This window comes from Salvelinus namaycush, chromosome 17, assembly GCF_016432855.1.
Source record: "Salvelinus namaycush isolate Seneca chromosome 17, SaNama_1.0, whole genome shotgun sequence".
NCBI classification, from domain to species: domain Eukaryota; kingdom Metazoa; phylum Chordata; class Actinopteri; order Salmoniformes; family Salmonidae; genus Salvelinus; species Salvelinus namaycush.
In genome coordinates, this window is record NC_052323.1 from 38,136,645 (window position 1) to 38,153,643 (window position 16,999).

The following is a 16,999-nucleotide window of genomic DNA, read 5'->3' on the forward strand; positions in this document are numbered from 1 at the left end:
GGTGTCCACAGCCTTTTTCGTCTCTTTTTTTTAAAATGACCGTCAGCTATAAATGGCAGAGAGGGGTGTTTGAGGACTAATGTAGCCCAGTGTCGTGTCGTCGGGACAGAGACAGGAGAATGATCAGACCTACAGAGACAACATTCAGCTTAGTGCTACTGCTAGTCCTACTGCTGTACTGCTCCCTGTCTCACAGTCTCATACAGTCTGTGACTGGAAGGATACATGATGACCAACAGGTAGGCTGGAGAAAATCCTTTCAATATAAAAGTCAGAGAAGTAATGCAGATTTAACGGAGCTGATTCAATGAACCATTCTCACCTGATGAGTAACCTTGCCTGAGACCTGAACACTTGTGTTAGCTTTAGAGTTAATGGGAAGGGTTTAACTCAGAGGAATAACATGTTCTGGTGGCAGGAGACCAGTGTTTAAACCCAGTTGGTCTCACCTCTGACACATCTGAATACAGAGCTCAGGTACACTGTACTGTCATGGCTTCTTAGGCTGATTTTACATCTATGGAATTCAACTATTGAGTGACAGGTTTTGGTCACTGGAAGGCTTTTGGTTTGCTGAAATAGCGTGTCAAACATACATTGTTATTTTGACGATGGATAGTACATTTCTGCTTCATTTTATTTCATACATCAAAACCCTTTATGTTTCTGCTTCATTTTATTTCGTACATCACAACACTTTATGTTTCTGCTTCATTATATTTCGTACATCAAAACACTTTATAGACGGTGTTAAAAGCGTTGTAGTTTCTCTCATCTTTCTCATTTCAAGGAGACGACTTCCTGGCGGTTCAGGAACCTATCATCTGTTCCTGAGGGGCTGGACGTGAGGCTGAGGGAGCTGGATCTGTCCAACAACGTTATAAGACATATAAACAGCCAGAGTCTGGGTCTTCCATCCCTACTGAGACTGGACCTCAGCTACAACCAGCTAGAGATCATATCTGAAGGGGCTTTCAGAGATGTGGCCCAGCTTCAAGAGCTGAACTTGGCCAGGAATGCATTGAGCCACAATGTGGACAGTAACTGCCGAGCTCTTGGGTCTCTCCACAGACTGAGGAGGTTGGATATCTCTATGAACGGTCTGGATGATGACGCGGCAGAACTTTACCTTCGTGACAAATCAATTCTTGAACGCCTAGATCTCACGGGCAACGGTTTGACGCGACTCACGCCCAAGCTGTTTGCAGAGAGCCTGAGCGTGACAAGCGTTCGCATCGAGAACAATCTGATCACGGCAATAGAGGAGGGAACGTTTGAACCGTTGAAGGAACTCAAGATCTTAAATTTAGCCAGAAATAATCTAGTCTACATCTGTGATTTTAAACTCTATCAGGTGAAACTCTTGAATCTTAGCAGGAATTCCATAGAGTTCTTTGTCACCCGTGAGGACGGTCATCCATACGAGCTGGAGATCTTAGATCTGAGCTTCAACAACCTCCTCTATTTCCCCATGGTCCCCAAGACCAACCGGTTGAGATACCTCCACCTACAGAGCAACATGGTGGGGACCTTAGAGACAGACACCCTAATATCAGAGGCAGACTCTCTGTACAGAGAACTAACAAGTGAAGATGAGGTAAATGATGCTGCAGCCAACAGCAACATATACTCTAACTGGAGACTGATGCCGTTAGTTTACATGGACCTCAGTAGTAACCACTTCAGGTCTCTACCTGTGGAGACTCTGAGCCATCTGACGTCTTTGGTGACGCTGAACCTCAGCAAGAACTGTCTACAGGACATCAGCTATAACACAACGAAGGGCGGCAGCGGCCATGATGGAGGCTACCACCGACCTTCCTTGACCTTTCCGTCCCTACGCTACTTGGACTTGCAGAACAACGGTCTTCGACAACTCTCCACCTTCTTCCTGGAAGCCCTACCAAACATAGAGACGTTAAACCTGAAGGAGAACTCTGTGAGGCCGTGTGATCCGAAGGACCAACTGGGACCATCTGAGACAACGAGAGTTAGTCTTAATAGCATGTCCTCCTGTGTTTCCTTCTGGAATATCAAAACTCTGAGAAGTCTAGATCTCCAAGACAACGGGATCAAAACACTCCATCAGAACACATTTGAAAGAACCCCTTTGGTTTCTCTCAACCTGGCCAGCAATGTAGATATAATCTTGGATAATGGCGCTCTAGAAGGGTTGCAGAGTAGTCTCCAGTCTCTGAGCATCAGTGGGAACAACATGACAACCTCTGCCTTGTCTCTGCCTTGTCTGAAAGCATTGAGACGACTCAACATGTCCAACAACAACGTAGACGTCGTCCCGAGCATCATCAGCTGTTCTCCTTTGACCGAACTTGACGTGAGAAATAACGGCCTAACGTCTATGAATGAATCTTTGGTTGATCGTTTGTCTCTAGATCTTGATGTGTTGTATGTCAGTGGCAACTCGTTCAACTGCTGTGACACCAAATGGCTCAAAGCCCTAAACAGAGAGAAAGTGAAGATACCGGACCTTGACCGTGCTGTGTGCCTCAGTGTCAATGGTACTCTGTTGACTGGCCTTCTGCCTAACCATTCACTGCACTGTTCATTGGAACTTAGCCCAAAGATAACAGAACCAAACCTTGGGCAAATAATAATAATCATTTTGTTTGTGTCGATAGTATTGATAACATTAGTTGTATTTGTGAAGAAGGTTTGTTGCAACACGGGGTCATTCATTGTGTAATGATTGTGCATTTAAAACCAAGATCTGTGTTCCAATACCCACACTAACATACTGTATACTACATACTTAATGAGTATATACTACATACTATTACTTCATTTTAGTATACTGTATACTACATACTTAATGAGTATATACTATATACTATTAGTTCATTCTAGTATACCGAGTGTAGTAGCGCTTCGCCTGTCTACTGGAAGGTGATGCTGTTGCTATGCAACCTCTTGCTACGGTAACATATTACTAGTTAGACCTACCGGAGAGGGACTACCGGAGAGTGACTACCGGAGAGGGACTACCGAAGAGTACCGGAGAGTGACTACCGGAGAGGGACTACCGGAGAGTGACTACCGAAGAGTACCGGAGAGGGACTACCGAAGAGTACCGGAGAGTGACTACCAGAGAGTGACTACCGGAGAGAAGAGTGACTACCGGAGAGTGCGCTCTAGGCGTAAATTCAGAGCGCACTCTGGACGCTCTGTCCGAGGAGTAGACTTGCTGGTTAACGTTGGCTAGCTACTTCCAGAAACAAATGAGAGAGCACCTCACTCTGACCATTTTACTCACCCTAGCAGAGCTGTTTTCATGTTATCCAGAGCGTCGGTGACTGTAACTGTACTGACCGCAACAATTTAATTATGCTTTTTTTGCCGACGTTTATCAGTTATTCTGCGCTCTGGCACACCCTGGGTGTGTTCGTAAATTCACTCTGGTATGCCATTGTGTTGTCAGATTGTCTGTTCTAAATTTAACAAATTGACAGTCAAAATAACATGTAACGTAACTTATTTGAAAAGTCATTACTTTATTAAATTGCTCAACATTTCCGCTCTCTTATGACATCAGCTGCATATTTTCCACTCCCATTTTCTGAAGAATTACATTATGGGACCTAAAAGCACGGAAATAGTGTCCACTGCTTGTATACTATGACCAATAAGCATACAACATACTCAAATTACGTCACAAATTGTATGGTTAGTGCGCTTGGATGAGTATTCGAACACAGCTGTTTTGTTGTTGGAAGTTATTCAGCTACTCCAGGTTATAACACCACTGCATTAGACTATTAGGTTGACTCCAGGTTATAACACCATTAAACTATTAGGTTTACTCCAGGTTATAACACCATTAGACTATTAGGTTGACTCCAGGTTATAACACCACTGCATTAGACTATTAGGTTGACTCCAGGTTATAACACCATTAGACTATTAGGTTGACTCCAGGTTATAACACCATTAAACTATTAGGTTTACTCCAGGTTATAACACCATTAGACTATTAGGTTGACTCCAGGTTATAACAACATTAGACTATTAGGTTGACTCCAGGTTATAACACCATTAGACTATTAGGTTTACTCCAGGTTATAACACCATTAGACTATTAGGTTGACTCCAGGTTATAACACCACTGCATTAGACTATTAGGTTTACTCCAGGTTATAACACCATTAGACTATTAGGTTGACTCCAGGTTATAACACCATTAGACTATTAGGTTGACTCCAGGTTATAACACCATTAGACTATTAGGTTGACTCCAGGTTATAACACCAATGCATTAGACTATTAGGTTTACTCCAGGTTATAACATCAATGCATTAGACTATTAGGTTTACTCCAGGTTATAACACCATTAGACTATTAGGTTGACTCCAGGTTATAACACCATTAGACTATTAGGTTGACTCCAGGTTATAACATCATTAGACTATTAGGTTGACTCCAGGTTATAACACCATTAGACTATTAGGTTGACTCCAGGTTATAACACCATTAGACTATTAGGTTGACTCCAGGTTATAACACCATTAGACTATTAGGTTGACTCCAGGTTATAACACCAATGCATTAGACTATTAGGTTTACTCCAGGTTATAACATCAATGCATTAGACTATTAGGTTTACTCCAGGTTATAACACCATTAGACTATTAGGTTGACTCCAGGTTATAACACCATTAGACTATTAGGTTGACTCCAGGTTATAACACCATTAGACTATTAGGTTGACTCCAGGTTATAACATCATTAGACTATTAGGTTGACTCCAGGTTATAACACCATTAGACTATTAGGTTGACTCCAGGTTATAACACCATTAGACTATTAGGTTGACTCCAGGTTATAACATCATTAGACTATTAGGGTGACTCCAGGTTATAACACCACTAGACTATTAGGTTGACTCCAGGTTATAACATCATTAGACTATTAGGTTGACTCCAGGTTATAACACCATTAGACTATTAGGTTGACTCCAGGTTATAACACCAATGCATTAGACTATTAGGTTGACTCCAGGTTATAACACCAATGCATTAGACTATTAGGTTGACTCCAGGTTATAACACCAATGCATTAGACTATTAGGTGGACTCCAGGTTATAACACCATTAGACTATTAGGTTGACTCCAGGTTATAACATCATTAGACTATTAGGTTGACTCCAGGTTATAACACCATTAGACTATTAGGTTGACTCCAGGTTATAACACCATTAGACTATTAGGTTGACTCCAGGTTATAACACCATTAGACTATTAGGTTGACTCCAGGTTATAACACCATTAGACTATTAGGTTGACTCCAGGTTATAACACCATTAGAATATTAGGTTGACTCCAGGTTATAACACCATTAGACTATTAGGTTGACTCCAGGTTATAACACCATTAGACTATTAGGTTGACTCCAGGTTATAACACCATTAGACTATTAGGTTGACTCCAGGTTATAACACCATTAGACTATTAGGTTGACTCCATGTTATAACACCATTAGACTATTAGGTTGACTCCAGGTTATAACACCATTAGACTATTAGGTTGACTCCATGTTATAACACCATTAGACTATTAGGTTGACTCCAGGTTATAACACCATTAGACTATTAGGTTGACTCCAGGTTATAACATCAATGCATTAGACTATTAGGTTGACTCCAGGTTATAATACCATTAGACTATTAGGTTGACCCCAGGTTATAACACCAATTCATTAGACTATTAGGTTGACTCCAGGTTATAACACCATTAGACTATTTGGTTGACTCCAGGTTATAACACCATTAGACTATTAGGTTGACTCCAGGTTATAACACCATTAGACTATTAGGTTTACTCCAGGTTATAACACCATTAGACTATTAGGTTGACTCCAGGTTATAACACCATTAGACTATTAGGTTGACTCCAGGTTATAACACCATTAGACTATTAGGTTTACTCCAGGTTATAACACCATTAGACTATTAGGTTGACTCCAGGTTTTAACACCATTAGACTATTAGGTTGACTCCAGGTTATAACATCACTGCATTAGACTATTAGGTTGACTCCAGGTTATAACACCATTAGACTATTAGGTTGACTCCAGGTTATAACACCATTAGACTATTAGGTTGACTCCAGGTTATAACACCATTAGACTATTAGGTTGACTCCAGGTTATAACACCATTAGACTATTAGGTTTACTCCAGGTTATAACACCATTAAACTATTAGGTTGACTCCAGGTTATAACATCACTGCATTAGACTATTAGGTTGACTCCAGGTTATAACATCAATGCATTAGACTATTAGGTTGACTCCAGGTTATAACACCATTAGACTATTAGGTTGACTCCAGGTTATAACACCATTAGACTATTAGGTTGACTCCAGGTTATAACACCATTAGACTATTAGGTTGACTCCAGGTTATAACATCATTAGACTATTAGGGTGACTCCAGGTTATAACACCACTAGACTATTAGGTTGACTCCAGGTTATAACATCATTAGACTATTAGGTTGACTCCAGGTTATAACACCATTAGACTATTACGTTTACTCCAGGTTATAACATCAATGCATTAGACTATTAGGTTTACTCCAGGTTATAACACCATTAGATTATTAGGTTGACTCCAGGTTATAACATCATTAGACTATTAGGTTGACTCCAGGTTATAACATCATTAGACTATTAGGTTAACTCCAGGTTATAACACCATTAGACTATTAGGTTGACTCCAGGTTATAACACCATTAGACTATTAGGTTGACTCCAGGTTATAACATCATTAGACTATTAGGTTTAGTCCAGGTTATAACACCATTAGACTATTAGGTTGACTCCAGGTTATAACAACATTAGACTATTAGGTTTACTCCAGGTTATAACACCATTAGACTATTAGGTTTAGTCCAGGTTATAACACCATTAGACTATTAGGTTGACTCCAGGTTATAACACCATTAGACTATTAGGTTGACTCCAGGTTATAACACCATTAGACTATTAGGTTTACTCCAGGTTATAACACCATTAGACTATTAGGTTGACTCCAGGTTATAACACCATTAGACTATTAGGTTTAGTCCAGGTTATAACACCATTAGACTATTAGGTTGACTCCAGGTTATAACACCATTAGACTATTAGGTTTAGTCCAGGTTATAACACCATTAGACTATTAGGTTGACTCCAGGTTATAACAACATTAGACTATTAGGTTTACTCCAGGTTATAACACCATTAGACTATTAGGTTTAGTCCAGGTTATAACACCATTAGACTATTAGGTTTAGTCCAGGTTATAACACCATTAGACTATTAGGTTGACTCCAGGTTATAACACCATTAGACTATTAGGTTGACTCCAGGTTATAACACCATTAGACTATTAGGTTGACTCCAGGTTATAACACCATTAGACTATTAGGTTGACTCCAGGTTATAACAGCATTAGACTATTAGGTTGACTCCAGGTTATAACACCAATGCATTAGACTATTAGGTTTACTCCAGGTTATAACATCAATGCATTAGACTATTAGGTTTACTCCAGGTTATAACACCATTAGACTATTAGGTTGACTCCAGGTTATAACACCATTAGACTATTAGGTTGACTCCAGGTTATAACACCATTAGACTATTAGGTTGACTCCAGGTTATAACACCATTAGACTATTAGGTTGACTCCAGGTTATAACACCATTAGACTATTAGGTTGACTCCAGGTTATAACACCATTAGACTATTAGGTTGACTCCAGGTTATAACACCATTAGAATATTATGTTGACTCCAGGTTATAACACCATTAGACTATTAGGTTGACTCCAGGTTATAACACCATTAGACTATTAGGTTGACTCCATGTTATAACACCATTAGACTATTAGGTTGACTCCAGGTTATAACACCATTAGACTATTAGGTTGACTCCATGTTATAACACCATTAGACTATTAGGTTGACTCCAGGTTATAACACCATTAGACTATTAGGTTGACTCCAGGTTATAACATCAATGCATTAGACTATTAGGTTGACTCCAGGTTATAATACCATTAGACTATTAGGTTGACCCCAGGTTATAACACCAATTCATTAGACTATTAGGTTGACTCCAGGTTATAACACCATTAGACTATTAGGTTGACTCCAGGTTATAACACCATTAGACTATTAGGTTGACTCCAGGTTATAACACCATTAGACTATTAGGTTGACTCCAGGTTATAACACCATTAGACTATTAGGTTGACTCCAGGTTATAACACCACTGCATTAGACTATTAGGTTGACTCCAGGTTATAACACCACTAGACTATTAGGTTGACTCCAGGTTATAACATCATTAGACTATTAGGTTGACTCCAGGTTATAACACCATTAGACTATTAGGTTTACTCCAGGTTATAACATCAATGCATTAGACTATTAGGTTTACTCCAGGTTATAACACCATTAGATTATTAGGTTGACTCCAGGTTATAACATCATTAGACTATTAGGTTGACTCCAGGTTATAACATCATTAGACTATTAGGTTAACTCCAGGTTATAACACCATTAGACTATTAGGTTGACTCCATATTATAACACCATTAGACTATTAGGTTGACTCCAGGTTATAACACCATTAGACTATTAGGTTTACTCCAGGTTATAACACCATTAAACTATTAGGTTGACTCCAGGTTATAACATCACTGCATTAGACTATTAGGTTGACTCCAGGTTATAACATCAATGCATTAGACTATTAGGTTGACTCCAGGTTATAACACCATTAGACTATTAGGTTGACTCCAGGTTATAACACCATTAGACTATTAGGTTGACTCCAGGTTATAACACCATTAGACTATTAGGTTGACTCCAGGTTATAACATCATTAGACTATTAGGGTGACTCCAGGTTATAACACCACTAGACTATTAGGTTGACTCCAGGTTATAACATCATTAGACTATTAGGTTGACTCCAGGTTATAACACCATTAGACTATTACGTTTACTCCAGGTTATAACATCAATGCATTAGACTATTAGGTTTACTCCAGGTTATAACACCATTAGATTATTAGGTTGACTCCAGGTTATAACATCATTAGACTATTAGGTTGACTCCAGGTTATAACATCATTAGACTATTAGGTTAACTCCAGGTTATAACACCATTAGACTATTAGGTTGACTCCAGGTTATAACACCATTAGACTATTAGGTTGACTCCAGGTTATAACACCATTAGACTATTAGGTTTAGTCCAGGTTATAACACCATTAGACTATTAGGTTGACTCCAGGTTATAACAACATTAGACTATTAGGTTTACTCCAGGTTATAACACCATTAGACTATTAGGTTTAGTCCAGGTTATAACACCATTAGACTATTAGGTTGACTCCAGGTTATAACACCATTAGACTATTAGGTTGACTCCAGGTTATAACACCATTAGACTATTAGGTTTACTCCAGGTTATAACACCATTAGACTATTAGGTTGACTCCAGGTTATAACACCATTAGACTATTAGGTTTAGTCCAGGTTATAACACCATTAGACTATTAGGTTGACTCCAGGTTATAACACCATTAGACTATTAGGTTTAGTCCAGGTTATAACACCATTAGACTATTAGGTTGACTCCAGGTTATAACAACATTAGACTATTAGGTTTACTCCAGGTTATAACACCATTAGACTATTAGGTTTAGTCCAGGTTATAACACCATTAGACTATTAGGTTGACTCCAGGTTATAACACCATTAGACTATTAGGTTGACTCCAGGTTATAACACCATTAGACTATTAGGTTGACTCCAGGTTATAACACCATTAGACTATTAGGTTGACTCCAGGTTATAACAGCATTAGACTATTAGGTTGACTCCAGGTTATAACACCAATGCATTAGACTATTAGGTTTACTCCAGGTTATAACATCAATGCATTAGACTATTAGGTTTACTCCAGGTTATAACACCATTAGACTATTAGGTTGACTCCAGGTTATAACACCATTAGACTATTAGGTTGACTCCAGGTTATAACACCATTAGACTATTAGGTTGACTCCAGGTTATAACACCATTAGACTATTAGGTTGACTCCAGGTTATAACACCATTAGACTATTAGGTTGACTCCAGGTTATAACACCATTAGACTATTAGGTTGACTCCAGGTTATAACACCATTAGAATATTAGGTTGACTCCAGGTTATAACACCATTAGACTATTAGGTTGACTCCAGGTTATAACACCATTAGACTATTAGGTTGACTCCATGTTATAACACCATTAGACTATTAGGTTGACTCCAGGTTATAACACCATTAGACTATTAGGTTGACTCCATGTTATAACACCATTAGACTATTAGGTTGACTCCAGGTTATAACACCATTAGACTATTAGGTTGACTCCAGGTTATAACATCAATGCATTAGACTATTAGGTTGACTCCAGGTTATAATACCATTAGACTATTAGGTTGACCCCAGGTTATAACACCAATTCATTAGACTATTAGGTTGACTCCAGGTTATAACACCATTAGACTATTAGGTTGACTCCAGGTTATAACACCATTAGACTATTAGGTTGACTCCAGGTTATAACACCATTAGACTATTAGGTTGACTCCAGGTTATAACACCATTAGACTATTAGGTTGACTCCAGGTTATAACACCACTGCATTAGACTATTAGGTTGACTCCAGGTTATAACACCATTAGACTATTAGGTTGACTCCAGGTTATAACACCATTAGACTATTAGGTTTACTCCAGGTTATAACACCATTAGACTATTAGGTTGACTCCAGGTTTTAACACCATTAGACTATTAGGTTGACTCCAGGTTATAACACCATTAGACTATTAGGTTGACTCCAGGTTATAACACCACTGCATTAGACTATTAGGTTGACTCCAGGTTATAACACCATTAGACTATTAGGTTGACTCCAGGTTATAACACCATTAGACTATTAGGTTTACTCCAGGTTATAACACCATTAGACTATTAGGTTGACTCCAGGTTTTAACACCATTAGACTATTAGGTTGACTCCAGGTTATAACACCATTAGACTATTAGGTTGACTCCAGGTTATAACACCATTAGACTATTAGGTTGACTCCAGGTTATAACACCATTAGACTATTAGGTTTACTCCAGGTTATAATACCATTAAACTATTAGGTTGACTCCAGGTTATAACACCATTAGACTATTAGGTTGACTCCAGGTTATAACACCATTAGACTATTAGGTTTACTCCAGGTTATAACACCATTAAACTATTAGGTTGACTCCAGGTTATAACATCACTGCATTAGACTATTAGGTTGACTCCAGGTTATAACATCAATGCATTAGACTATTAGGTTGACTCCAGGTTATAACACCATTAGACTATTAGGTTGACTCCAGGTTATAACACCATTAGACTATTAGGTTGACTCCAGGTTATAACACCATTAGACTATTAGGTTGACTCCAGGTTATAACACCATTAGACTATTAGGTTGACTCCAGGTTATAACATCATTAGACTATTAGGGTGACTCCAGGTTATAACACCACTAGACTATTAGGTTGACTCCAGGTTATAACATCATTAGACTATTAGGTTGACTCCAGGTTATAACACCATTAGACTATTAGGTTTACTCCAGGTTATAACATCAATGCATTAGACTATTAGGTTTACTCCAGGTTATAACACCATTAGATTATTAGGTTGACTCCAGGTTATAACATCATTAGACTATTAGGTTGACTCCAGGTTATAACATCATTAGACTATTAGGTTAACTCCAGGTTATAACACCATTAGACTATTAGGTTGACTCCAGGTTATAACACCATTAGACTATTAGGTTGACTCCAGGTTATAACACCATTAGACTATTAGGTTTAGTCCAGGTTATAACACCATTAGACTATTAGGTTGACTCCAGGTTATAACAACATTAGACTATTAGGTTTGCTCCAGGTTATAACACCATTAGACTATTAGGTTTAGTCCAGGTTATAACACCATTAGACTATTAGGTTGACTCCAGGTTATAACACCATTAGACTATTAGGTTGACTCCAGGTTATAACACCATTAGACTATTAGGTTTACTCCAGGTTATAACACCATTAGACTATTAGGTTGACTCCAGGTTATAACACCATTAGACTATTAGGTTTAGTCCAGGTTATAACACCATTAGACTATTAGGTTGACTCCAGGTTATAACACCATTAGACTATTAGGTTTAGTCCAGGTTATAACACCATTAGACTATTAGGTTGACTCCAGGTTATAACAACATTAGACTATTAGGTTTACTCCAGGTTATAACACCATTAGACTATTAGGTTTAGTCCAGGTTATAACACCATTAGACTATTAGGTTGACTCCAGGTTATAACACCATTAGACTATTAGGTTGACTCCAGGTTATAACACCATTAGACTATTAGGTTGACTCCAGGTTATAACACCATTAGACTATTAGGTTGACTCCAGGTTATAACACCAATGCATTAGACTATTAGGTTTACTCCAGGTTATAACACCAATGCATTAGACTATTAGGTTTACTCCAGGTTATAACATCAATGCATTAGACTATTAGGTTTACTCCAGGTTATAACACCATTAGACTATTAGGTTGACTCCAGGTTATAACACCATTAGACTATTAGGTTGACTCCAGGTTATAACATCATTAGACTATTAGGTTGACTCCAGGTTATAACACCATTAGACTATTAGGTTGACTCCAGGTTATAACACCTTTAGACTATTAGGTTGACTCCAGGTTTTAACACCATTAGACTATTAGGTTGACTACAGGTTATAACACCTTTAGACTATTAGGTTGACTCCAGGTTATAACACCACTGCATTAGACTATTAGGTTGACTCCAGGTTATAACACCATTAGACTATTAGGTTGACTCCAGGTTATAACACCATTAGACTATTAGGTTTACTCCAGGTTATAACACCATTAGACTATTAGGTTGACTCCAGGTTTTAACACCATTAGACTATTAGGTTGACTCCAGGTTATAACACCATTAGACTATTAGGTTGACTCCAGGTTATAACACCATTAGACTATTAGGTTGACTACAGGTTATAACACCTTTAGACTATTAGGTTGACTCCAGGTTATAACACCACTGCATTAGACTATTAGGTTAACTCCAGGTTATAACACCATTAGACTATTAGGTTGACTCCAGGTTATAACACCATTAGACTATTAGGTTTACTCCAGGTTATAACACCATTAGACTATTAGGTTGACTCCAGGTTATAACACCATTAGACTATTAGGTTGACTCCAGGTTATAACACCATTAGACTATTAGGTTGACTCCAGGTTATAACACCATTAGACTATTAGGTTGACTCCAGGTTATAACATCATTAGACTATTAGGGTGACTCCAGGTTATAACACCACTAGACTATTAGGTTGACTCCAGGTTATAACACCATTAGACTATTAGGTTTAGTCCAGGTTATAACACCATTAGACTATTAGGTTGACTCCAGGTTATAACACCATTAGACTATTAGGTTGACTCCAGGTTATAACACCATTAGACTATTAGGTTGACTCCAGGTTATAACACCATTAGACTATTAGGTTGACTCCAGGTTATAACACCATTAGACTATTAGGTTTAGTCCAGGTTATAACACCATTAGACTATTAGGTTGACTCCAGGTTATAACACCATTAGACTATTAGGTTTAGTCCAGGTTATAACACCATTAGACTATTAGGTTGACTCCAGGTTATAACAACATTAGACTATTAGGTTTACTCCAGGTTATAACACCATTAGACTATTAGGTTTAGTCCAGGTTATAACACCATTAGACTATTAGGTTGACTCCAGGTTATAACACCATTAGACTATTAGGTTGACTCCAGGTTATAACAGCATTAGACTATTAGGTTGACTCCAGGTTATAACACCAATGCATTAGACTATTAGGTTTACTCCAGGTTATAACATCAATGCATTAGACTATTAGGTTTACTCCAGGTTATAACACCATTAGACTATTAGGTTGACTCCAGGTTATAACACCATTAGACTATTAGGTTGACTCCAGGTTATAACACCATTAGACTATTAGGTTGACTCCAGGTTATAACACCATTAGACTATTAGGTTGACTCCAGGTTATAACACCATTAGACTATTAAGTTGACTCCAGGTTATAACACCATTAGACTATTAGGTTGACTCCAGGTTATAACACCATTAGAATATTAGGTTGACTCCAGGTTATAACACCATTAGACTATTAGGTTGACTCCAGGTTATAACACCATTAGACTATTAGGTTGACTCCATGTTATAACACCATTAGACTATTAGGTTGACTCCAGGTTATAACACCATTAGACTATTAGGATGACTCCATGTTATAACACCATTAGACTATTAGGTTGACTCCAGGTTATAACACCATTAGACTATTAGGTTGACTCCAGGTTATAACATCAATGCATTAGACTATTAGGTTGACTCCAGGTTATAATACCATTAGACTATTAGGTTGACCCCAGGTTATAACACCAATTCATTAGACTATTAGGTTGACTCCAGGTTATAACACCATTAGACTATTAGGTTGACTCCAGGTTATAACACCATTAGACTATTAGGTTGACTCCAGGTTATAACACAATTAGACTATTAGGTTGACTCCAGGTTATAACACCATTAGACTATTAGGTTGACTCCAGGTTATAACACCACTGCATTAGACTATTAGGTTGACTCCAGGTTATAACACCATTAGACTATTAGGTTGACTCCAGGTTATAACACCATTAGACTATTAGGTTTACTCCAGGTTATAACACCATTAGACTATTAGGTTGACTCCAGGTTTTAACACCATTAGACTATTAGGTTGACTCCAGGTTATAACACCATTAGACTATTAGGTTGACTCCAGGTTATAACACCATTAGACTATTAGGTTGACTCCAGGTTATAACACCATTAGACTATTAGGTTGACTCCAGGTTATAACACCATTAGACTATTAGGTTGACTCCAGGTTATAACACCACTGCATTAGACTATTAGGTTGACTCCAGGTTATAACACCATTAGACTATTAGGTTGACTCCAGGTTATAACACCATTAGACTATTAGGTTTACTCCAGGTTATAACACCATTAGACTATTAGGTTGACTCCAGGTTTTAACACCATTAGACTATTAGGTTGACTCCAGGTTATAACACCATTAGACTATTAGGTTGACTCCAGGTTATAACACCATTAGACTATTAGGTTGACTCCAGGTTATAACACCATTAGACTATTAGGTTGACTCCAGGTTATAACACCATTAGACTATTAGGTTGACTCCAGGTTATAACACCATTAGACTATTAGGTTTACTCCAGGTTATAACACCATTAAACTATTAGGTTGACTCCAGGTTATAACATCACTGCATTAGACTATTAGGTTGACTCCAGGTTATAACATCAATGCATTAGACTATTAGGTTGACTCCAGGTTATAACACCATTAGACTATTAGGTTGACTCCAGGTTATAACACCATTAGACTATTAGGTTGACTCCAGGTTATAACACCATTAGACTATTAGGTTGACTCCAGGTTATAACACCATTAGACTATTAGGTTGACTCCAGGTTATAACATCATTAGACTATTAGGGTGACTCCAGGTTATAACACCACTAGACTATTAGGTTGACTCCAGGTTATAACATCATTAGACTATTAGGTTGACTCCAGGTTATAACACCATTAGACTATTAGGTTTACTCCAGGTTATAACATCAATGCATTAGACTATTAGGTTTACTCCAGGTTATAACACCATTAGATTATTAGGTTGACTCCAGGTTATAACATCATTAGACTATTAGGTTGACTCCAGGTTATAACATCATTAGACTATTAGGTTAACTCCAGGTTATAACACCATTAGACTATTAGGTTGACTCCAGGTTATAACACCATTAGACTATTAGGTTGACTCCAGGTTATAACACCATTAGACTATTAGGTTTAGTCCAGGTTATAACACCATTAGACTATTAGGTTGACTCCAGGTTATAACACCATTAGACTATTAGGTTGACTCCAGGTTATAACACCATTAGACTATTAGGTTGACTCCAGGTTATAACATCATTAGACTATTAGGGTGACTCCAGGTTATAACACCACTAGACTATTAGGTTGACTCCAGGTTATAACACCATTAGACTATTAGGTTTAGTCCAGGTTATAACACCATTAGACTATTAGGTTGACTCCAGGTTATAACACCATTAGACTATTAGGTTGACTCCAGGTTATAACACCATTAGACTATTAGGTTTACTCCAGGTTATAACACCATTAGACTATTAGGTTGACTCCAGGTTATAACACCATTAGACTATTAGGTTTAGTCCAGGTTATAACACCATTAGACTATTAGGTTGACTCCAGGTTATAACACCATTAGACTATTAGGTTTAGTCCAGGTTATAACACCATTAGACTATTAGGTTGACTCCAGGTTATAACAACAGACTATTAGGTTTACTCCAGGTTATAACACCATTAGACTATTAGGTTTAGTCCAGGTTATAACACCATTAGACTATTAGGTTGACTCCAGGTTATAACACCATTAGACTATTAGGTTTACTCCAGGTTATAACACCATTAGACTATTAGGTTGACTCCAGGTTATAACACCATTAGACTATTAGGTTGACTCCAGGTTATAACAGCATTAGACTATTAGGTTGACTCCAGGTTATAACACCAATGCATTAGACTATTAGGTTTACTCCAGGTTATAACATCAATGCATTAGACTATTAGGTTTACTCCAGGTTATAACACCATTAGACTATTAGGTTGACTCCAGGTTATAACACCATTAGACTATTAGGTTTACTCCAGGTTATAACACCATTAGACT

General features: G+C 37.9%; 1 protein-coding gene across 1 annotated transcript; it reads left to right on the top strand.

The window, feature by feature from the left end:
• Positions 1 to 228: 228 nt before the first annotated feature.
• On the top strand, positions 229 to 3,280 carry LOC120062210 (transforming growth factor beta activator LRRC32-like). The gene is made up of 2 exons (XM_039012012.1): positions 229 to 239; positions 766 to 3,280. The coding sequence occupies exons 1-2, from the start codon at positions 229 to 231 to the stop codon at positions 2,702 to 2,704; spliced, it is 1,950 nt and encodes a 649-aa protein (XP_038867940.1). The 3' UTR covers positions 2,705 to 3,280.
• The last annotated feature ends 13,719 nt before the right edge of the window (positions 3,281 to 16,999 follow it).